This window comes from Pelophylax lessonae (genome assembly GCF_965119305.1).
Source record: "Pelophylax lessonae genome assembly, contig: HAP1_SCAFFOLD_336, whole genome shotgun sequence".
Lineage (NCBI taxonomy): Eukaryota > Metazoa > Chordata > Amphibia > Anura > Ranidae > Pelophylax > Pelophylax lessonae.
This window is the reverse complement of record NW_028120008.1, coordinates 80,191-103,891: the sequence shown is the minus strand read 5'-3', so window position 1 is coordinate 103,891 and position 23,701 is coordinate 80,191. Positions and strand designations below refer to the sequence as shown.

Sequence of the window (23,701 nt, the reverse complement as noted above, 5' to 3'; positions counted from 1 at the left end):
CTATACCAGAAGTGACACTGACCCCAGCCAAATGCAAAAGTAGTGACAAACACTCAGAAAAGATGAGTAGGAAAAATGTCAGTGGCCTCCACCTGTAAAACCATTCCTGTTTTGGAGGTCGTCTCATTGTTGCCCATCTAGTGCACCTGTTGGTAACAACCCCCTCTGCTACTTCACTGACCAGATAAATATCCCAGCAGGAGTTTCCCTGACTTGATGCTATACTCTGATTTTAAAGTGTTGAGCAGTGTATATGAGTGTGGAAAACTCTTGGTAATTTTTCTTGTCTTCTGACAGACGGACTCTGTGGTGGGAATAGAAGGACATCGGAGGAAGATGTGACTACAGAAGATAATGACATGGCATCTTCTCCAGAAGTAAATCCCGTTCCTCATAATATACATGACAGACCTCACCATTGGAGGAGATCATTGGAATCTCCTGATATTTCACATAGTCCTCTAAAATCTGACAGTGCCGACGGGTGCGGGAAACCATCTCATCTCAGGGAATCTTCTTTATACCATAAAGGGGTTCATACAGGAGAGAATTCATTGTCATGTTCAGAGTGCGGCAAATGTTATAAATACAAAAAAAGCCTTCTTAGCCATCAGAGAATACACACAGGTGACCTACCCTATTCATGTTTACAGTGCGGGAAATATTTTAAACAGAAAAGATACCTTCTTCAGCACCAGAGAATTCACACAGGGGAGCAACCTTTTTCATGTTCAGAGTGCGGGAAATGTTTTAATCAAAAAGGACACCTTCTTCGCCATCTGAGAATTCACACAGGGGAGCGTCCCTATTCATGTTCAGAGTGCAGGAAATGTTTTAATAATAAAATAAGCTTTCTTAGCCATCAGAGACTACACACAGGTGAGTGTCCCTATTCATGTTCAGTGTGCGGGAAGTGTTTTATTTCGAAAGGAAACCTTCTTAGCCATCAGAGAATACACACAGGGGAGCGTCCCTATTCATGTTCAGAGTGCGGGAAATGTTTTAGTCGAAAAGAACACCTTCTTAGCCATCAGAGAATACACACGGGTGAGCGTCCCTATTCATGTTCAGAGTGCGGGAAATCTTTTAATCACAAAGCACACTTTCTTCAGCATCAGAGAATACACACAGGAGAGCGTCCCTATTCATGTTCAGAGTGTGGGAAATGTTTTAATCATAAAAGAGACCTTCTTAGCCATCAGAGAATACACACAGGGGAACATCCCTATTCATGTTCAGAGTGCGGGAAAGGTTTTAGTCGAAAAGAAGACCTTCTTAGCTATCAGAGAATACACACAGGTGAGCGTCCTTATTCATGTTCTGAGTGCGGGAAATGTTTTAATCATAAAAGAAACCTTCTTAGCCATCAGAGAATACACACGGGTGAGCTTCCCTATTCATGTTCAGAGTGCGGGAAATGTTTTAGTCACAAAGCACACTTTCTTAAGCATCAGAGAATTCACACAGGGGAGCGTCCCTATTCATGTTCAGAGTGCGGAAAATGTTTTAATGAAAAAGGAACCCTTCTTATCCATCAGAGAATACACACAGGTGAGCGTCCCTTTTCATGTTCAGAGTGCGGGAAATGTTTCAATCGTAAAGAAAACCTTCTTAGCCATCAGAGAATACATACAGGTGAGCGTCCCTATTCATGTTCAGAGTGTGGGAAATGTTTTGCGCACAAATGTTTACTTATTAGACACCAGAAAGTTCATACAGGCGAGCGTCTCTAATCTTGTGCAGAGTGTGGGAAATGTTTAACTAAGAAAGAACACCTACTTACACACAGGTGAGCGCCCTTTTTATTGTTATGAGTGCGGGAAATGTTTCCAAACAAAGGTTTATATCTTAGAAACCAGAAAGTTCATACAGGCAAGCGTCCTATTTCGTGTTCAGAGTGCGGGAAATGTTTAAAAATAAAGGAAATATAATGAAACATCAGAGTGCACCCCCTGCTGGTACTACGGGAAATGGACGCTGGATTGTAACGGGTGGAACTGTTTAGTCCATAAACAAATGTGAAACACCCACAGTCCACTCAGGGTTGGTTTACACCCGCATCGCCCTCTGACCCGCTGTGGGGTTGGCAGGCAGCTGGGAGCCCTTATGTTAACCCTGTAAAGCCCACGCCAGTACGCCGCAACCGTATGCATCGGGGCTGTTGCGGCACAACCCCATTCAGTTAAATAGCATTGCCCAATGTGACCGGGGGGTGCGAGGTTTGCAGCAGCCGCAAATTGCAGTGCCATGTGTACCGCCCCATCCGGCTGCCATTTAAGCTTAAGGGGGGTGGTAAAATAATGACTCAACTGTCTACCTTTACCGATCCATCCCCACATGAGACAACAGGCGGGAAACCATGACAATACATGGGGCAACAAGTGAGCAATTAAGACAAAACATGGGGCAACAGGTGGGCAATCCGCACAATACATGGGGTAATAAGTGGGCAATCCTGACAATATATGGGGCATAAAACCAATGAAAATGGTGGCACTCCAACAGGTAATAGCGATGATATTTATTGCAGACAGTCAATACGGGATACAGAAAGGTGGACGCGTTTCACACGTAATATCGTGCTTCTTCACCACGGTGTGCGTACCTGTTGGTAATACATGGGGGCAACAAGTGGGCATTCATGACAATACATGGGGCAGCAGACAAACAATTCTGACAATACATTCTTTTTGTGTTCTACTTATAAATATGTATATAGATCTAACCTACTGGATGGAAAAAGATCCCTGTAACATGCATTAACCCACAGCAGCCAATCAGGATTAACTTTCACTGGTGAACCTTCTTAGAAGGCGGGGAGTTGAGATCTTGCATTGATTATAGATTCCTCAATCGCATCACGGTCAAGAATGCATACCTGATGATTGCTTGCTTAAATTTTTTGCTTCTTTTAATTTATTGAATTAGCCGGATTATTATTGGTCCAACCAATGTATGATTATTAATATATTTGACACATTTGTTAATTCTGTTATAAAAGATTTAAGCTTTATTTTATTCATATCATTACTGTGTGGTAATCGCTTATTCTGATCTTGTACAATAAAAACTCTTCGTACAATATTCTGTGCCGAGTCTTCTTTTTTACCAATGATTAGATGATCGGTGATTGGAATGTGATCAGTTCATAGAGAGTCATCCATTGGGGTTTTATTAGTGAGATGGAGAGTGGAGAAGGCACCACATTGACAGCCATTGGAGGCCCTTTCTAAAGCCCTAAACTTTTTGGCAACCTGTCTATGACATTAGTCTTCCAAACTCTATCTCACTGAGCTAAGGCCAGAAGAGTTCCAGGAGTTCTTCTCTGTCCACAGTTCCCAAACCAAAAGGAGACATCCACCACATCTTCAATCTTAATGCCCCATACACACGTGCAGATTATCTGAAGACTTTTGTCTGCAGACTTACCAAAACCATATAATATGAGGTCAAACCTAAACACTTTCAATTTGTATGCAATCCGGCAGGCCCTTGCACTACATAGAAAAGTTAAATCTGAAGACAAAAGTCTTCAGATAATCTGCACGTGTGTACGGGGCATACGGCTATAAATGTCCTCAGCTGGGCCCAGGAGTTCTGCATGTAATCCACCAAATCATAGCATCTCTCTTTATCAGGGAGACTTTTTTCTTTGACTGCCCCACATACATGTACTTTGTAGGGCAGCCGTTCTGCGCAAAATCACGTACCTGTCCATCATCTGCTTTTCCGGGTCTGGGGCGTGCACACGCGCCGCCGGTGGTCAATCAGCGGATCCGGCGGACACGGTGTCCGTCGGTACCCAGTAATCGTTCCTGAGAGAGGCGGAACAGTTGTCTGCCAATATAAACAAGGCAGATCGCCGTTCTCGTAGTAGGGAAGATGGAGATCCTGTGTTTCTGCTAATGAAGGAAGGAGAAACTGGCGCACAGAGATTATATATATGTAGCGTGCCCCCCACAGGGGCTGCTGAATATGTTCATTTCCTCCACACTCCCTTGACCCTGAGGCACCTCCAACCCGCTTGATACTATGGGTTCTGACATGGTAGTTCAGAGAAACAACAATGACACTTGAATAGCAATATATCAGTTTACTGACTTAAGAAGGAAATGAACAGATATAGTTTCAACACTACAGGAAGTATGAGTGCAAAGAACCAAAGTGAGATTCTGAATCTTAAAGTCCCAGAATCACTGAGTGGCCCAAGACTCAGAATCTCATACACCAATAATGTCAGCTACAACTAGATTTAACAATATCTAACTGAAGAAGTATATGAATATAATAATGATTCAATTCCTCTTATAAATGTGTGAGAGTGACAAATCAGATGTTTGACTCTATATTAACTGTAGATAAAACAGTTGGATCTGACTAACTCAGCTGCATGGATATATCTCAAGAGAATCTATATCAATCTTAAAAATAACCTGAAAGAGTGCACTCTATCACCTATAGGGGGCCCCCTTTCCTATGAATTAAATGAGTCTCTTCTTGGGCATGACCTTGCTAATCTTCGTCAGCAGTTGGAGCTCTAATCATTCCATGAATAATATTTGTAATCTAAAGGGAAAAAGGGGTATTTGTAATCCAGGCTCTGTCTACAATGAAGTCAGTATAAACCACTGTATGTGTACAGATGAGGCCTCCCGGTTCGCCAAGCAATATGAAAGATCAGGAGTGTCCCATGGCAACCCCTCCACTACATTAAAGCCCTCTCTGTGTCTCTGCTGCGTCACAGACCCTTTCACTTTGTCTGTGAGCTGCTGTGCTCACTACAATTAGGTATCTCTCACCCAATCCTCTTACACTGCTCTCTGACAGTCCTCCGCACCAGGCTGGTCACCTCTCTGTAACTTCTGCCACCTCTCCAAGGTGTCTCCGCTCTAAATCAGTCACTCCTCTGTGACATCCGCCACCTCTCCAAGGTGTCTCCGCACTAGGCCACAGCCTCTACTCGCTCTGCTCTCCACAGCGGTTCTCCGGCACATCCACACCGCACGCGGTCCCTGAGGCAAGAGAGCGAACATCCGACTCCTCCCCTTATTTATAGACTCTCCCATAATCCCCCACGGAACCCGCATCTCCCTAGGAGGATAGTTCCATTTGGCCCACATTGCACAGTCTTCATCCTCCACTGGACTATATATTCCACAATCCAACACGCCACTCTTCAGGAGAAACTCAAAATAAGAAACAAACTAAAAGGAACAGTATATAAGCCTTAACTATGCTGGTAGCGATTTCTTCACTTGGCTACATCCTCCCCCCACTTGAATGTCTTTGGTCCCCAAAGATGATGGGACTCCTAAGTGGGAGACTCCATTGAGATATAAAGTACCACATAATTAAAACTAACAGCAGTGTTGTGTGGAACTAATAACAGCTGACAACTGGCCAATAAATGCACCTTCGAACAGCTGACTATACAAATTACTAGAAAGGTCTGAGTCACTCTCACAATAGGCCAATAAGAAATCAGTGGGCAACCGAATAGTGTCAGCGGGTGGAATAAGATCATCTTCCTTGGGAATCCCAACAAAAGAGGCAGTTACTTGTGTGGGGCGTTGGGGGCGTTACAATTTGTTCTTCAGAACTCTCTCCTAGGGTACAATCCTCCTGCACCCTGCATGTAGCACCAGCATACAGGGGGCACACTGACCTCCAGCATACAGGGGGCACACTGACCTCCAGCATACAGGGGGCACACTGACCTCCAGCATACAGGGGGCTCACTGACCACCAGCATACAGGGGGCACACTGACCACCAGCATACAGGGGGCACACTGACCACTAGCATACAGGGGGCACACTGACCTCCAGCATACAGGGGGCACACTGACCACCAGCATACAGGGGGCACACTGACCACCAGCATACAGGGGCACACTGGTCACCAGCATACAGGGGGCACACTGACCACCAGCATAAAGGGGACACACTGGTCACCAGCATACAGGGGGCACACTGACCACCAGCATAAAGGGGACACACTGATTACCAGCATAAAGGGGGCACACTGACCACCAGCATACAGGGGGCACACTGACCACCAGCATACAGGGGGCACACTGACCACCAGCATACAGGGGGCACACTGACCACCAGCATACAGGGGGCACACTGACCATCAATATGCAGGGCCACTGGTTACCAGTCCACAGGGGGACATAACAAATCAAGTAAAACTACCATGCAACTAAAAAAATCTCAAAAGCAATAAGAGAATCTTGTTAGCTGATTTCCTCATCTAACGTGCAACAATAAAAAACAAAATATGCAGCACTGCCCTACACTTCATCTATAAAATTCTACAAATGGACTTATAATGGTAAAACCTATAAATGAATATCCTGTGCAAATCCACCAATGTATTACAATATAGTAGTGATGATGTCACCCTCTCTGCAAAAGGTAAGAAATATTGCAGTGCTGCAATGTGCAAATAGTGGTGAACCCCCTCCCCCATAATAATAAATAGTACAATTAATGTGCATATTTTACATTTTATTATGCTTATATATCGGGTGTTTCACCACTATTTGCACATTGCCGCTCTGCAGTATTTCTTACCTTTTGCAGAGGGTGACACCATCACTTCTGCCCGGATTAGATTTGAATTTAGCCGCCCCATCCCCCCCTCCAAGTTTTTCCTCTATCTTATCTTCCTAACATTTGGTAGCCCTATCCCAAAAAATTCTAAAAAGTATCTTTATCTTTTTTTTTTCTATGTCATGGAGGAAATGTGAGAAATAACATATATATCATACAATCATTCCATAAACACATCCCACATACACCGCATAGATTATTTTAAGGAAATATGCTCATAAAATAGTTTACCATTTGCAAAAAAAAGTAATATGTCCCTGGATTTCATTTTAAAAATCTGGTCACCTTACAATATGGTCCACAAGGTGGTGAACTGACTTCTCTCAGATGGAACGCACAGACAGGAAGTGATATGAGGTATAGACAGGAAGTAATGTAAGATACTGACAGGAAGTGATGTAAGATACTGACAGGAAGTGATGTGAGATACTGACAGGAAGTGATGTAGGTCCACAGAGGAAGTGATGTCAGCTATAAATAGGAATTTCAGTGGCAAGGCTGAAGGAAGTAGAGAGGAGACGTAGCTGGAAGTGGCAGCAGAGGAGGTAATAAGATATTATTTTCTATATATAATCTTTAATTACAAAAAGAAAATGTTCTCCTTCCATGTTTATGTCGGGGGAGCAGAAACAGAGGAACGCATAACACTGAGAATCAGATTGCAGTCCCCCGGCGAAATCACATAAGTAGGATGAGCAGCAAAACTTTCTCAAGCTCTCCTAGCGCCCTCACCAGGCAGAGCCGAGGTACTCATAATCTATCTGGGGAAGAGGCAGAGCTCGGGGTGACCCCGACACTCACCTCTGGAAATATTCAGCAGCTTTCCTCCCTCGTCACTACTAACATTAATCCCGTCCTCTGCCCCAACACCAACTGGGCCCCCACTCCTCACTCCCATCTAACACCGCTGTCCCCCATTCCTCACCCCCATCTATCACCCCTGTTCCCTACTTTTCATTCCTCATCCAACACTGTTGTTCCCCTTTCCTCACCCCCTTTCCCACACTGCTCACCTATATTCCACTACCCCCACTGACACTGTTGTCCCCCACTCCTCATTCCCTTATTCAACATTGCATATCTCCACTCCTCACACCCCATATTTGACGCTTCTGTCCCCCACTCTTCACCCAGACCCAATGCTGAACCTTGCTTTCTCTCGCGTCTCTCATGATATCGCTCTTATCTCAATTAATAAAGAACAGACCTGACCGGAGAGGTGAGGAGGATTCTGGGAGGTCACATGACATCACTCTTATTTCTATTAGTAAAACACAGACCTGACCAGAGAGGTGAGGAGAATTCTCAGAAGATTCTTAGAAGGACACAAGGATCTCTACAAGGACGTCATGATGGAGAATCAGCCGCCCCTCACATCACCAGGTAAGAGGAGACTTTATTGTAAAGGATAGAGCAGTACGGAGGGTCCACCTAGATCCCCCATCATCTGATAAACACATAGAAACAATGTATTCAGTCAGTGTGTGTGTTTCCTACAGATGGATCCAGTAATGGGAACCCACCAGAGAGATGTCCCCCTCCTCTGTATTCCTGGGATTCCACACAGGAAGGTCACACCATCCCTCACCATCATCAGGTAGGTGAAGATGGATGTCGAGATCGTAAAAGTGATCTGACTGTATGAAAATATATTCCACTTTTCGGTATAAGGTTATTTGTGCTCATATTTTAAAGAAACCATTCCCTGCTATTTTGTTTGTTTAGAATGAAAATCTGATAGATATAAAAGATGAGGTTAAAGAGGAAGAAGAGACGTATGTGAGGGGTGATCAGCAGTTCAGGGAAGAGGTTGGGATGATGGACAAAGTTAAAGAGGAGGAATCTTCTCCAGACATCAGCACAGGTGAGTGATGGCCACTAAATACAAAAACTGTTTGGGTATATGGATTGATGTTTGAGGATCTGTAGATCCACTTCTACAAAGACATCATGATGGAGAATCAGCCGCCCCTCACATCACCGGGTAAGAGGAGACTTTATTGTAAAGGAGAGAGCAGTACGGAGGATCCACCTAGATCCCCCATCATCTGATAAACACATAGAAACAATGTATTCAGTCAGTGTGTGTGTTTCCTACAGATGGATCCAGTAATGGGAACCCACCAGAGAGATGTCCCCCTCCTCTGTATTCCCGGGATTCCACACAGGAAGGTCACACCATCCCCCACCATCATCAGGTAGCTGACTGACAATTATTGGTGGTTCTGATTTATACACAGTATATTTGTTACAAGAAATGTTTTATTATTTATTTAGAGTGGAAATCTTGGGGATGATAATATTGATGTTAAAGAAGAGTATAAAGAGGAGGATGAGGAGTATGGAGTGATGGAGGAGTTTTCAGAAGGACACAAGGATATGATGGAGCCACCTAATACCAGGAACCCACCAGAGAGATGTCCCTGTCCTCTGTATTCCCGGGATTCCACACAGGAAGGTCACACCATCCCTCACTGTTACAAGGTTGGTGAGACAGAGATTATAAAACACAGACTCATGGAGACAATGTGTGTATTTTTATGCGATGTCACATTAATAAATCTTATATTTTACAGATGATATTCTTTCATTTTCTTGATCTAGAGTGGAGATCCAATCGATATAGAATTTGAGGTTAAAGCAGAAGAAGAAGAGAGGTATGAGAGGGATGATCAGCAGTCTATGGAGGAGGATGGAATAACGGGGACATTTATAGAGGAGGACACTCCTACAGAGATCAGCACAGGTGGGTCATTAACACTAAATACATTCCTCCACCCATACTGCTCACTGATTGGTCCAGAGTAGGGCGGGAACTGTGTGATATCAGCCTGTAATACCCTGGTCACTTTCCTGAGCTGTGTTCCCCATCCTGTATTCCTGTATTTCTCTCGGATAATCTTCCTTCTCTGTGCTGCAGACACAATTTATGTCTATAGACTGGATTTATGGAGATTCTGGGATTCGGCTGGCAAATAAAATGTGCATGATATAGGCACCTAGGTTATGAGTTTTGGGTCTTCTGCCCCATGCCTGAGTCTAATGTCTTGTTCCAAACAAACGAGGAGGAGATACAGTACACCATATGAAAGGTCCATCGCCATTCCTCAATATAATACCATGTTCCCAACAAATGAGGAGATACTGTACACCACATGAAAGATCCATCTCCAATCCTTAATATAACATCATATTCCAAACAATAAAATTGTCATCATTTCGATAGCATTATTACTTAGTGATGTTTGGTTGGGTAAGGTTGTATCATTGATCCATGTCAGATATCTTTTTTTTTTTTTTCAATTCTTTTATTTATATAAAAGACAACTTCCAGGCATAATAAACAGTAACATTCCTTATAGAACATATGCTGAGACAGTGCATTACAACATTGAAGACAAATAATTTATACATTTGAGATCTACATCAGTAGTAGAATAAGAGGTGTTCTACAATTCCTCTAATGGGAGGAGTTATGCAGGACTAGAAAGTACCCGGAGTTGTCTGTTCCAGTTTCGCATAACGTATAGAAGAAGAAGGAAGGAGTAAAGCGAATAAGTAGTGGAAAGAGAGAGGGAAGTAAAAGAAACCTAGAGAAAGGCAGCAGAGGATAAGTAGGTGGGATGAGGGGGGAAGGGGTAAGGAGGTGTGGAAGGGGGGGGGGGGTGTAGGAAGGTTAGCATTGGTAAAGCTATGGCCCTACATCAGCAATACTTTCCACCAATATTTTAGAGCTCCCCCAAACTCAACATGAGGTCTCTTTAGTAGTGCCTCCCTCAATTAAAGAGCAGCCTTCATCAGAGAGGACAAATATATTCCATTGACCCCAGGTTTTGGTATATCGTTCGTTCCACCTAGTCGTTTAGGAAGTAAGAGTAGTCTCCTACATAGCCTAGGTCGCTTATGTGCCCAGATAAAATCCACTAGTAGGGTGTCATCTTGTTTAAAGTATTGTGAAGAGATGAATATCGGAAGTGCTTGAAAGAGGTATAGGAACTTAGGGAGTATGCATATTTTAACCACTTACCGCATACTAACGTAGGGCTACGTCAGTAAACTTTGCGGTAGTGTACCGGGATGATGCCTCTAGCTAGAGGCACCATCCCGGTACCGTGGTTTAGAGCCGACGGTTGGCTTTCCGTCGGTACCGACCGATGCGGCTCGGGAGCTGCTCGATCGGTACCCGTGGCTTTGCTCGGGGCTCCCGTCCCACCAGGAGCCCCGAGCACCCAGCCGGCACGTCCGCCGGCTGGATGGAGTCCCGATGAATGCCGGAAACGGCATCGATCGGGTCTCCGATGACGTAACCCGGAGGCGGCGTCCATGACGTCACGTCCGGGTTACTGTGCTGCAAAAGGCGGCAAATTTGAAAAACGGCTGTATGCAAAAACGCCGTTTTCGGCGTTTTGCATACAGGGAAGTGTAGTGGAGGGGTTTGGGGTCTTTTAGACCCTCGATCCCTCCATAAAGTGTACCTGTCACACATATTGCTGTCACAAGGGATGTTTACATTGCTTGTGACAGCAATAAAAGTGATCAGATTTTTTTTTTTTTTAAAACTTTAATAAAGTTAAAAAAATAAATAAAATAAATGGGGGAAAAAAAAAAAAAAAAAAATTTAGCCGCCCCCGTCACCGTTAGCTCGCGCACAAATAAACGTATACGGAAGTCGAGCCGCAAATGAAATCGCTGTTCAAACCACACATGTGAGGTATCGCCGCGATCGCCAGAGCGTGAGCAATAATTTAAAAAAAAGAGCTACACTCTAACTCAAAACTGGTAACCGTTAAATAAATTAAAAGCATCGCAGATTGAGATCTCTATTGACCGTAGTTTGTCGCGATCCCACGGGGGGGGGCGCAATTTTAAACCGTGACATGTTGGGTATCTATTTACTCGGCATGACATGTTCTTTCACAATATACAAAAAAAATGGGCTAACTTTACTGTTTAGTATTTTTTAAAATTAGTGAAATGTGATTTTTCAAAAATTTTCCAAAAAAATGGCGCTTTAAAGACCGCTGCGCAAATACCGCGTGATAAAAAATATTACAATGACCGACATTTTATTCTCCAGAGTCTTTGCTAAAAAAATATATATAATGTTTGGGGGTTCTATGTAGTTTTCTAGGAAAAAATACTGGTTTTAACGCGTGAACAAAAAGTGTCCGAAATAGGGCTGGGGCTTAAGTGGTTAATAACGTTGCATCTTCCAAACCATGAATGGAGGCCAGAATTCAATTTATCTTATAGAATGTGGACTTTGTTTAGGAGGGGGAGATAGTTGAGCGTGAAGATGGGTGAAAATTTGGGTGGTATGAGAGTGCCCAGGTATTTCAGTGCTGAGTTCATCCATTTTAGCCTAAAAATCAATCACAGATGGTGGAGGAGGGGGTTTGATAAGCCTACTCCCATAGCTTCAGATTTAGTAAAGTTGATATTTAGATTGGACAGAGTGCCATATACCTCAAACTCGTGAAGAAGATTCGGTAGAGAAATTATGGGATTTATGAGGGAAAATAACATTTCGTCTGGATACGCTGATATTTTCTGCTAGGTCATGCCTGAGATATCCGGGTGGAGGCGTATTCTACATAAAAAGGTTTCTAGTGATAATGCGAAGAGTAAGGGTGACAGGGGGCACCCCTGTCTTGTCCCACTCGTAATAGTGAAGTAGTCCGATAAGATACCGTTCACCTTAACCTGGGCGACAGGGGCAGAATAGATCTGGGAGATCCAATTTAGCATGGTGTTGCCCTAAGTAGTAGGGGGCAGGGGGGGGGGTATGAAGAGAATGGAGATAAAGAGGAGAGGCAAAGATGGTATGAGAGAGGAAGGAAGGAAAGTCAGGCAAGCAAAGAATATGAGAGAGGGAAAGAGAAGGGGGCAATCCCACAGAGAGAGGCCTCAATTTACTAAGAGATGGCAAAAAAAATGCTAAGACGCTCACCAGCAAGGAGCCGGATGAATGAGCGTGTGCCTATGTGGGGTTGTGGTTGGAAAGAGCCAAGGGACGGGCCCCCGATTTCCCTCCCCCCCCCCCCCCCCCCCCCAGCCCGGCAGACTTCTTGAATAAATGAAGAATTGTATATAAGGTGTAGCACTGCCCCCTAGAGGACTGCTGAATTTTCACACTTCAAGGATTCCCTTGGGTTACCCATAGCAACTGCTTGCAGAATGTGCAGAAATCGTAACACTTTATGTTCTTGGCTCAGTCAATGATCAGTCTAGGGGTAGTTACATAGTTACATAGTAGGTGAGGTTGAATAAAGACAATAGTCCATCCAGTTCAACCTGTGTATGTGTGTGTGGCTGTAATCATCTCACATAGCCCTTAATGTCCTGATCCTGGAGATGTAAGTCTAAGAGACTTTTGAAAGCCACCATACTACCCGCAGAAACCACCTCTTGTGGTAGAGAATTCCACAATCTTGTAGCACTAACAGTAAAGAGCCCCCCACGTTGCCTGAGGTTAAAACGCTTCTCATCTAATTTGTATGCCCTCGAGTCCTCATGCAATCCCTTCGAATGAACAGCTTTTTTTCTAAGCTGAGATCCCCATTGAGATATTTATAAATTGCTATCATGTCCCCCCTAAGGCGTCTCTTCTCCAGGGAGAATAAATCGAGCGATTGCAGCCGCTCTTCAAAGTTAAGGTCCTCCAATCCCCTAATCAGGTTAGTTGCCCTTTTCTGGACTCTCTCCAGCTCCAACACATCCCTCCTGAGGACTGGCGGCCAGAACTGGACAGAATACTCCAGATGCGGTCGGACCAGAGTTTTATAAAGTGGAAGGATTATAGACTTATCTCTGGAATACATCCCTTTCTTTACGCATGCTAATATTCTGCTGGCCTGGGCAGCTGCCGCTTGACATTGCATGCTATTGCCTAATCTATCATCAACCAAGACTCCCAGATCTTTCTCCATTTTTTATTCCCCCAAGGGTTCCCCTCCTAATGTGTATTGTGTTTTTATGTTTTTTGTCCCCAAGTGCAAAACCTTACACTTCTCCACATTAAACCTCATTTGCCATGTCGTTGCCCACTCCGTTATTTTGTCCAGGTCATTCTGTAGGATATCTGCTTCATGCTGTGCAGTTATTGCCCTGGCCAATTTTGTGTCATCTGCAAAAACTGATATAGAACTACTGATCCCGTCCTCAATGCTGTTTATGAATAAATTGAACAAGGTTGGTCCCAGAACTGAGCCCTGGGGCACCCCGCTTACTACCTCAGACCAGTCTGAGTATGCGCTGTTTATTACCGCCCTTTGGACACGCCTTTTTAGCCAGTTCTGTATCAAAGAGCAAACCCTGCTGTTGATACTACCTGCAGACCTTATTTTATAAATTAAGCGCTTGTGGGGAACTGTATCAAACGCCTTAGCGAAATCCAAGTACACCACATCCACTGGTCTGCCCCTATCCAGCTCACAGCTCACCTCCTCGTAGAATGTTAGCAGATTGGTTTGACAAGAACGCCCATTTGTAAACCCGTGCTGATTACTGCTGATGATGTTGTCTTTAGCATACTCTACAATATAGTCCCTTACCATCCCCTCCAGAAGTTTACATACTACTGATGTCAGACTGACAGGCCTATAATTTCCCGGTATATGCCTCTGGCCCTTTTTGAATATCGGAATCACGTTTGCCTTCCTCCAATCCCCTGGTACATCTCCTGTCATAATACTGTCAGCAAAGATCAGGAACAGTGGTCTGGATATAACCTTACTGAGTTCCTTGAGTACTCTCGAATGTACGCCATCCGGACCTGGTGATTTGTTTGTGTTAAGTTTGTCCAGCCTTTCCCTGATTTCACCCTCTATTAGCCATAGTGGCAAGTCCTGTGTATTACTACTAACCATACAGTCATGGTCAGTGTACCCCATACAGTCATGGTCAGTGCACCCCATACAGTCATGGTCAGTGTACCCCTCCTTTTCCTGTGTAAAGACTGACGAGAAAAAAGCATTCAACACGGTTGCTTTTTCAGTGTCCTCTGTAACCATCCTCCCATCATCGTTAATTATGTGTGCAATGTGCTCTGCCCAAGTTTTTTTGCTGTTGATATATTTAAAGAATTTCTTTGGGTTTTTTTTACTATCCTCCGCTATTTGTCTCTCAAAGTTGATTTTAGCCATCCTGATTTCTTGTTTACTTTTCTTATTTGCCTCCTTGTATTGCTCGAAAGCCGATACTGTGCCTTCTGATTTATATTTCCTGAAGGCCAATTTTTTTCCCCTAATAAGTTTTTTAACGCTACGGTTTAGCCAGCCAGGTTTGGCTTTGTCTCTTCTAAATTTATTTCCCATAGGAATGCACTGCAAGATGCCTTTGCTTAATATGTTCCTAAAGCATTCCCATTTTTCCTCTGTGGTCAGGGATCCCAGGGTTCGGTCCCAGTTTACCCTTTCCATCAATGAGCACAATTTTGGAAAGTTTGCCCTTCTGAAATTTAGGGTTCTTATGTTCCCCTCTTGCCTTGTTATATTGTTATTTATACTAAATGGGATCATCCTGTGATCGCTAGAGCCCAGGTAGTCCTTAGTCCTGGACTCCTACCTCCGAGATTAGGTCTGGGTCATTAGTGATCAATAGATCCAAGATTGCGTTTTCTCTAGTAGGAGAATCCACCAACTGTGACATGTAATTATCCTGTAAGGTTTCCGTGAATAGACGGGCCTTCTGTGAGTGTGCAGTCCCCTCATCCCAGTCAATGTCAGGATAATTGAAGTCCCCCAATATAATGACTGATCCCAATTTTGCCATTTTACCCATTAGTGCTAAAAATTCTAGCTCTACCTCCTCCTCTTGGTTAGGTGGCCTATAGCAAACCCCCACAATTACTTTTCCCTTTTCTCCTTCCCTATGGAGTTCTACCCACACAGATTCTAAATCCATGCTCATCCCATCCGTAATGTCACTCCTCTCTATCACCTTTACATTGTTCTTGACATAGAGACATACCCCTCCCCCTCTTTTTCCTACCCTGTCCTTCCGGTACACCGAATACCCTTGAATATTGGCCAGCCAGTCATGTGAGGGGTCGAACCAAGTCTCTGTTATTCCCACAAGGTCTATGTCATTCTCATGTACTAACATTTCCAACTCATCCATTTTATTAGCTAGGCTCCTGGTATTAGCATATACCCCTCTTAGTTTTACGGAAGTTAAACGTGATTGGCGGTTATGTTTATTCCTGTTTGGTCTGAGATTTTCCCGCACAGACCTGCCAATTGACGTTGTGGACCTACTGTCGCTGCTGACCCTACAATAGCCTTCAGTCCTTTGCTCCCTCCTCACTGACTTCTACTTCTGAGCCCTCCCCCCCCCCGTCTCCTAGTTTAAAAGCCCCTCCAACTTGGTGGCCATCTTTCTCCCCAAAAGAGCTGTACCGTCCCCATTAAGGTGCAGCCCATCCTTATTAAAGAGCCGGTAGCTGACTGAGAAGTCAGCCCAGTTCTCCAGGAACCCAAACCCCTCCTTCCTACACCAATTCCTCAGCCACTTGTTAAGTTCCCTAATCTCCTTCTGCCTCTCCTGTGTGGCTCGAGGTACAGGCAGTATTTCAGAGAAAACCACCTTGGAGGTCCTATTCCTCAGTCTATTACCTAAGTCCCTGAAATCGTTCTTTAGGATCCTCCACCTACCTTTTAACTTTGTCATTAGTGCCCACATGCACCATGACCGCTGGGTCATCCCCAGCCCCGCACATCAATCTGTCTGCCAGATCTGCGATATGCCGAACTCGGACGCCCGGTAAACAACAAACTGTTGGGCTACCGAGATCTTTTTTACAGATTGCCCTCTCTGTCCTCTTGATAATTGAGTCCCCAACTACCACAACCTGTCTAACCTTTCCTGAGTCACGGCCCCCCTTCTTACTGGAGCCGCCCCTCCCCTGGCAGCTGGGGGAGGGCCCCTGCTCCAGCACTGCCACACCTGAGCTGATATTCCCCTCAACCTGCAACGTGGCAAATTTGTTAGGGTCTATCAACTCAGGACTGGCCTCCCTGACACTCATCCCTCTACCCTTCCTAACGGTAACCCAACTGCCTACCACTGATGCCTGCGTCACCTCTTCTCCTCCCTCCTCTATGCTGGCCCCTGCCAGCGCCTGATGGGTAATGTCCAAGCTCCTTTCCAGGTTGTTGATGCTACGCAGTGTTGCCACTGTGTTCTCTAGATCCAGGATCTGGGCTTCCAGAGCAACAAGTCGCTTACATCTTGCACAGCAGTATTCGCCCTCGATTGGTTCATCAAGGGACGCATATATGGCGCAAGAAGTGCACTGAGTGGCATCCCCAATCCTGTCGGACATTATTACCCTCTACTCTATGGGGATAATATTAACGACCTGCTATTCCTTACCTACTCTACCTCTAACTCCCCTGGTACTGAACCTGGGGTACTCACCAGTCGCTAATATACTAACCAGTCACTAAGATACTCACCAGTCGCAAAGATACTCACCTGTCGCAAAGATACTCACCTAAGGTTTGTGGTTTTATTTCACATTGGGATGGGAGAAGGGATGAGTGGGATACTCCAATTGTCTAACTATTCACAATTCATAGGACTTCTAGTTTGATAATGCTGCAAGGCCTGCCACTTGAATGAAGCTGAGGTAAGTGTTCCTAGTGATGTTTCTCTTCAAGGTAATCCCCCAGCACCCCCTTTCTCTGTACTAGCTGACACCCGTCCACTGACTATACACTCCAGATGGGTCCCCTTCCTGGGCAGACCCCTGGGCAAGATCCTCTGCACTCATGATACAGTTTTTCCAGATTCTCGTAGTGACTCCTCCAGTCAGCTCTCCTGGACCTCTGGGTTCAGCTCCTCTCCACTGGTTCACCAGGCTGACTGCCTGTGACCATCACCAACTGCTGCAGAAGAGGAGGCAGCCGCCACCCTCCTTCTGGGACTTTGCTTCCCGCCAAAAGACCTCTACCTCATGTGCCGTTGGCTTTTTATACCCTGCCCCACAATTCACCGAGACAACCCATCTGTGCCAATCCCTGGGGCTGTATCAAAAGCCTGTGTGTTATTGACCAGGTTTCCTCCAGCATCCATTGTGCCTCCCAATTGGATCAGCTGGGGACACTCCCTTAGACCAGATGAATCACACACTGGGCACACTGAGCAGACCTAACTCACAGATCCTGCTCCCTGATAAGCAGAGTGCAATATAGAATTTACCTGATGCTTCTCTGATAGGCAGACAGAGCCAAAAACTATACTCAATCTGTAGCACCTGACTAGGAGGGTGCTACATCCACCCCCCCCCACCAAATGAGCCAAGTCCTCTCTGGCTCTGGGGCAGCCTCCCCCCTACAAAAATTTCCTACAAAAATAAATGGAGTATCACACAAACCTGGAAAAGGGGGGGGGGATAACAAATGTACATACAATAAATTATGTAGAAAAATATAGATATTCTGCACAAATATTCACAAAACAACTTAATGCACCCCCCATCAAACAAAACTCTGCTTGAGTGGGTAACATGTCAACCTAGCTAACTATAACATTCACTTTTCAAAAATGGAGGGCCTTGCCAGACCCGGACATCCCGTGCAAGCCTTTAAAGGAAGAATTAAAGGTTAGCACTTCCAACATTTGCATAGTAAAAACATTCTACCTAATGTAGTGAGAATGCCCTCTCTTCAGAGGCGACCTTCTCACCCAAGATCCCTAGCTACACATCCTTGCAGATATCACTTCCAGTAGGCTTGACTAGGCGTTCAGCTCCACTCCTGTACAGGTCTAGCCATAATGAGTGACTGAAACAGACACAGTTCCTTTAGCATCCGGGCACTGACTCTTCTTCCATTTCAGCCACGCCCACAAGTTCTCAAAGACATGTGGAGTCCATCCGACTGATGGTCATAGTGTCCCTCACACCTGTAGCACTGAGGCTACATGTCTTCTTAAGGACAAGGTATTTGCTGGAGCCTGAGCAACCTGTCTGACTTGTGGGTGTTAACAGTCTCTTCAGGGGCCTCTGACACTAGGATACCCCCCACCAAAGAGACCTCAGGCCACTACCCATTCTCCCTGGGTAGCAACCCAACACAGTTCCATTACTGGCCCATTGGCCCAATAGTATCTTCACAAGGCATCTTTGTAAAAAGAGTCTCTTTGCAAAGAATTTTCCTCTTCAGCCCGATGGCCTAACTACTCCACAGAGTGTCCTTTTAACTTGAGGTGGCACATGATCCTGGCCCGATGGCCCAAAGGATCTCCTTTTTAGCACAGTTATAGTATCACTAGAGTCCTCCTTTAGCAAGGGTCTCTTCTTCTTTAAAGTTGGAGGGTTGGCCCTCTTTAGTGGAACCACTCAGCAGTGGTAATTGTATTTCCCTATTCCTTTTGCTAGGATAGAAGGGAAAGGGGTATTGGAAATAGGGCTTGGTCCCTAGCAACAAAGATGAAACTTGAAACATCACTGTACACTTTACATTCGGGCTCTCCTGCCATTCTTCTTCTGTAAGCAAGTAAGCAAACTCGGGCTAGCCAGCCTCACTAAACTCAGCATCCTGTGTCCTTAGCAACAGTAGTCAGGATTAGGGATAATCAAACATTTCCGGTCGACCATCGGTTTGACCCGAACATTGGCTGTTCGAAATTTGGCCGAATTCCGAACTTTTTGCGGTAAAAGTTTGGAATTCGGCCACCAGAACCGCCCAAAATGCAATGGGACAGGAACTGGGCTTTAAAAGCAAGTGATTGGCCCAGAAACATCAGTAAAAGCAGATTGGAGTGATTAGGGGGGTCCAGAGGCCAATCAGGAGTGAATACGCCCCCCAGTATATAACATAGCCTGCCAAACCTCTAGCACTGTAATACAGATGCTGTGGAATAAAGTGGAAGCATTTCTGTAATTCCTGCTGCTTGTAAAGCTCCAGTGTCATTTTGCAATTATTAGTGTGAGGAAAGGGATATGCAGTGTAGTTGGGGTACTATATACCACTATAGTTAGATTCAAAAATCTAGTTTTTGTAGGGATAGTAAAAGTGTCAGGGTGACCGTAGTGTAGTTTAGGGTAACATGACTCTGCCATGTCAGGCTGACCGTAGTGTAGTTTAATGTGATCTGACTCTGCCATGTCAGGCTGACCGTAGTGTAGTTTAATGTGATCTGACTCTGCCATGTCAGGGTGACCGAACTCTGCCATGTCAGGGTGACCATAGTGTAGTTTAACCACTTAAGCCCCGGAAGATTTTACCCCCTTCCTGACCAGGGGGTATTTTGCGATTCGGCACTGCGTGACTTTAACGGACAATTGCGCGGTCGTGCAACGCTGTACCTAAACAAATTTGACATCCTTTTTTTCCCACAAATGGAGCTTTCTTTTGGTGGTGTTTGATCACCTGTGCGATTTTTTTTTTTTTTTTTTTTTTTTTGATCATGCGCTATAAACAAAAAAAGAGTGTCAATTTTGCAAAAATAACAATATTTTTCACATTTTTTTATATGAAATTCCCCAAAAAAATGTCAAAATCAAAATTTTTTAACATTTTCGGCCAATTTGTTTTATGCTACATATGTTTGGTAAAAAAAAATCACAAAAAGCGTATTTTGATTGGTTTGCGCAAAAGTTATCGCGTTTACTAACAAAGGGAAAGATTTTTGTCATTTTTGTTGTGTTTTTTTTTAACGCGTAATGGCGGCGATCTGCGATTTTTTTTTTTTTTTTTTTTTTTTTGCGGGACTGCGACATTGCGGCGGACAGATCGGACCCTTGACTGACATTTTTGACACTTTTTGGGTTACCAGTGACATTACTACAGTAATCAGTGCTATACATATGCTCTATTACTGTAAAATGACACTGGTAGTGAAGGGGTTAACTTTTTTTGAGAGGGAGGCGTGGTGTGTGTCCCTAGGGGCGTGATCAACGGTCCTACATAGTAGAACTGTATGATCACTGTTCCTACACAGGGGAGAATGACAGGTGGCTTGTTTACATCAGCCGCCTGCCTTTCTCCCGCTGTCACGGACAATCGTGAGTGCCCGGCGGACATCGGGTCCGCCGGGCACATGCGTGGGGGGGTCCGTGACCGCACGGGAGCACGCCTCTGGCGGCGCGCGTGCGTGCTCGCTCCCCAGAGCCTCACAGGCTAGTGACGTACTGGTACGTCACTTTGCCTGTGAGGGGCTGACCGCCGCAGTATATGTAGGTCCCCTGATACTTAGGGAGGTAACAAATGAAGTCTATGCCTAGCAGACAACAAGCAGTGGTGAGAGGGTGGGGGAGGTTGGGGTATGGACCTGGGTGAGAGTCGGTGTGGGGGAGACACTGCCGTGTTGAGGTTCTCCTGGGAGGTTCTCCTTTTGCATTTTCCTATAAGTATTGTAGTACATGAGCATTGCACTGGGGTTGGGGGGATGGGGAGTTGTTTTGGTTGCCTTGTTTGTTTCTTGTCTGTTATTTTTGTGTTATTTTTACTTCTATGTTTAAAAATCAATAAAAATGATTTAAAAAAAAAAAGCTGAGTCCTAGGAATGAATAAACAGGAGGGAATGGGATAAGGCGCAGGCCAAGGAGATGTTGGGGGAGTGGGTGGAGTCAGTGAGATGTTGGGGGAGTGGGTGGAGTCAGTGAGATGTTGGGGGAGTGGGTGGAGTCAGTGGAGGTGGGGAATGGAAACATGCAGGAGTGACTATATATGAAGGTTACGATCGCTGTGTCTATGACTGTACAAAGCGGAAATATTGTGTACCGAATGGAATGGACTTTTCTTTCTTTATAATAAAACTTTTTCTGATTTAAAAGAAAAAACACTCAGAAAAGATGAGTAGGGAAAATGTCAGTGGCCTCCACCTGTAAAACCATTCCTGTTTTGGAGGTCGTCTCATTGTTGCCCATCTAGTGCACCTGTTGGTAGCAACCCCCTCTGCTACTTGACTGAGCAGATGAATATCCCAGGAGTTTCCCTGACTTGATGCTATACTCTGATTATAAAGTGTTGAGCAGTGTATATGAGTGTGGAAAACTCTTGGTAATTTTTCTTGTCTTCTGACAGACGGACTCTGTGGTGGGAATAGAAGGACATCGGAGGAAGATGTGACTACAGAAGATAATGACATGGCATCTTCTCCAGAAGTAAATCCCGTTCCTCATAATATACATGACAGACCTCACCATTGGAGGAGATCATTGGAATCTCCTGATACTTCACATAGTCCTCTAATATCTGACAGTGCCGATGGGTGCGGGAAACCATCTCATCTCAGGGAATCTTCTTTATACCATAAAGGGGTTCATACTGGAGAGAATCCATTGTCATGTTCAGAGTGCGGGAAATGTTTTAGTAAAAAAAGATACCTTCTTCAGCACCAGAGAATAAACACAGGGGAGCGTCCCTATTCATGTTCAGAGTTTGGGAAATGTTTTAATGAGAAAGGAAGCCTTCTTATCCATCAGAGAATACACACAGGTGAGCTTCCCTATTCATGTTCAGAGTGCGGGAAATGTTTTAGTAAAAAAAGAAGCCTTCTTAGCCATCAGAAAATACACACAGGGGAGGTTCCCTATTCATGTTCGGAGTGTGGGAAATGTTTTAGGCACAAAGGAAACCTTCTTAGGCACCAGAAAATTCACACAGGGGAGCGACCTTTTTTATGTTCAGAGTGCGGGAAATGTTTTAGCCAAAAAGGTAACCTTCTTCATCACCAGAGAATACACACAGGTGAGCATCCCTATTCATGTTCAGAGTGCGGGAAATGTTTTAATGATAAAGGAAACCTTCTTTGCCATCAGAGAATACACATAGGTGAGCGTCCCTATTCATGTTCAGAGTGCGGGAAATGTTTTAATCGTAAAGAAAAGCTTCTTAGCCATCAGAGAATACACACAGGTGAGCATCCCTATTCATGTTCAGAGTGCGGGAAATGTTTTAAGGATAAAGGAAACCTTCTTAGCCATCAGAGAATACACACAGGTGAGCGTCCCTATTCATGTTCGGAGTGTGGGAAACATTTTAATGAGAAAGGAAATCTTCTTAGGCATCAGAGAATACACACAGGGGAGCTTCCATATTCATGTTCAGAATGTGGGAAAGGTTTTAATCATAAAGGAAACCTTCTTAGCCATCAGAAAATGCACAGGGGTGAGCTTCCCTGTTAATTTTCAGAGTGTGGGAAATGTTTTAATCATAAAGGAAACCTTCTTAACCAGCAGAGAATACACACAGTTAAGCCTCCATATTCATGTTCAGAGTGCGGGAAATGTTTTAATAATAAAGGAAACCTTCTTAGCCTTTAGGGAATACACACAGGTGAGCTTCCCTATTTATGTTCAGAGTGCGGGAAATGTTTTGCGTTCAAATGTTTACTTGTTAGACACCGGAAAGTTCATACAGGCGAGCGTCTCTAATCTTGTGCAGAGTGCTGGAAATGTTTAAGTAAGAAAGAGCACCTACTTACACACAGGTGAGTGCCCTTTTTATTGTTACGAGTGCGGGAAATGTTTTCCAAACAAAGGTTTATTTCTTAGAAACCAGAAAGTTCATATGGGGGCGAGCGTCCTATTTCATGTTCAGAGTGCGGGAAATATTTAGGGGTACATATTACTGCCCAGGTTGAGGATCTAGCACGGGCCAATTATATCTCCTTACTTAACACAATTAGAGTTAACTTTGCAAATTGGCATCATTTAGCCACCTCTTGGATAGGGAGGGTGAACGTTGTCAAGATGAATGTGCTGCCCAGGGTGCTCTTCATGTTTCAAATGCTTCCGTTTAATACGCCTGTCAATTTTGTTAAGATCTTAAATTCTCTGGTTAGAGCATATGTCTGGCGCCGCTCACAGCCCCGGCTGGCGCTCTCGCGGGGCAAAAACCGAGGGGGGTTGGCGGTGCCTGATTTTGGGAGATATTTGACCGCCGTCTCCTTGGTGCGGATAGCCGACTGGAAATTTTATACAGATGAAAAGCTCTGGGTCCAGCTGGAGCAGAAGTTGGCAAACACCTCGTTATACACCCAACTTTGGATACCGCCGGTGGCTAGAAGTCTTGCTGACACTATTTCGCCTTTAACCAGTTCGGTGCTCCGTGTCTGGGACAGGCTTCATAAGCT

The 23,701-nt window shown here is 44.7% G+C and overlaps 2 protein-coding genes and 1 pseudogene across 3 annotated transcripts in view; all 3 read left to right on the top strand.

Moving 5' to 3' along the window:
- Nucleotides 1–653: 653 nt before the first annotated feature.
- The window catches only part of LOC309543741 (uncharacterized protein), a gene marked incomplete at both ends in the record, with an annotated part of 66,894 nt that continues 43,846 nt past the window's right edge, over nt 654–23,701 (top strand). Inside the window, one exon of the mRNA XM_082276184.1 lies at nt 654–1,551. Coding sequence (XP_082132310.1) covers nt 654–1,551 — 898 coding nt within the window. The remainder of the gene's footprint in view (nt 1,552–23,701) is intronic.
- The window catches only part of LOC309543738 (uncharacterized protein), a gene marked incomplete at its 3' end in the record, with an annotated part of 41,487 nt that continues 24,905 nt past the window's right edge, over nt 7,120–23,701 (top strand). Inside the window, exons 1-6 of the mRNA XM_082276183.1 lie at nt 7,120–7,161; nt 7,895–7,999; nt 8,116–8,213; nt 8,342–8,480; nt 8,717–8,814; nt 8,894–9,074. Coding sequence (XP_082132309.1) covers nt 7,966–7,999; nt 8,116–8,213; nt 8,342–8,480; nt 8,717–8,814; nt 8,894–9,074 — 550 coding nt within the window. The 5' untranslated portion in view covers nt 7,120–7,161; nt 7,895–7,965. The remainder of the gene's footprint in view (nt 7,162–7,894; nt 8,000–8,115; nt 8,214–8,341; nt 8,481–8,716; nt 8,815–8,893; nt 9,075–23,701) is intronic.
- Nucleotides 17,263–22,693, top strand: LOC309543739 (annotated as a pseudogene). Its single transcript has 2 exons — nt 17,263–17,277; nt 21,966–22,693. The product of its transcript is annotated as an uncharacterized misc_RNA (transcript).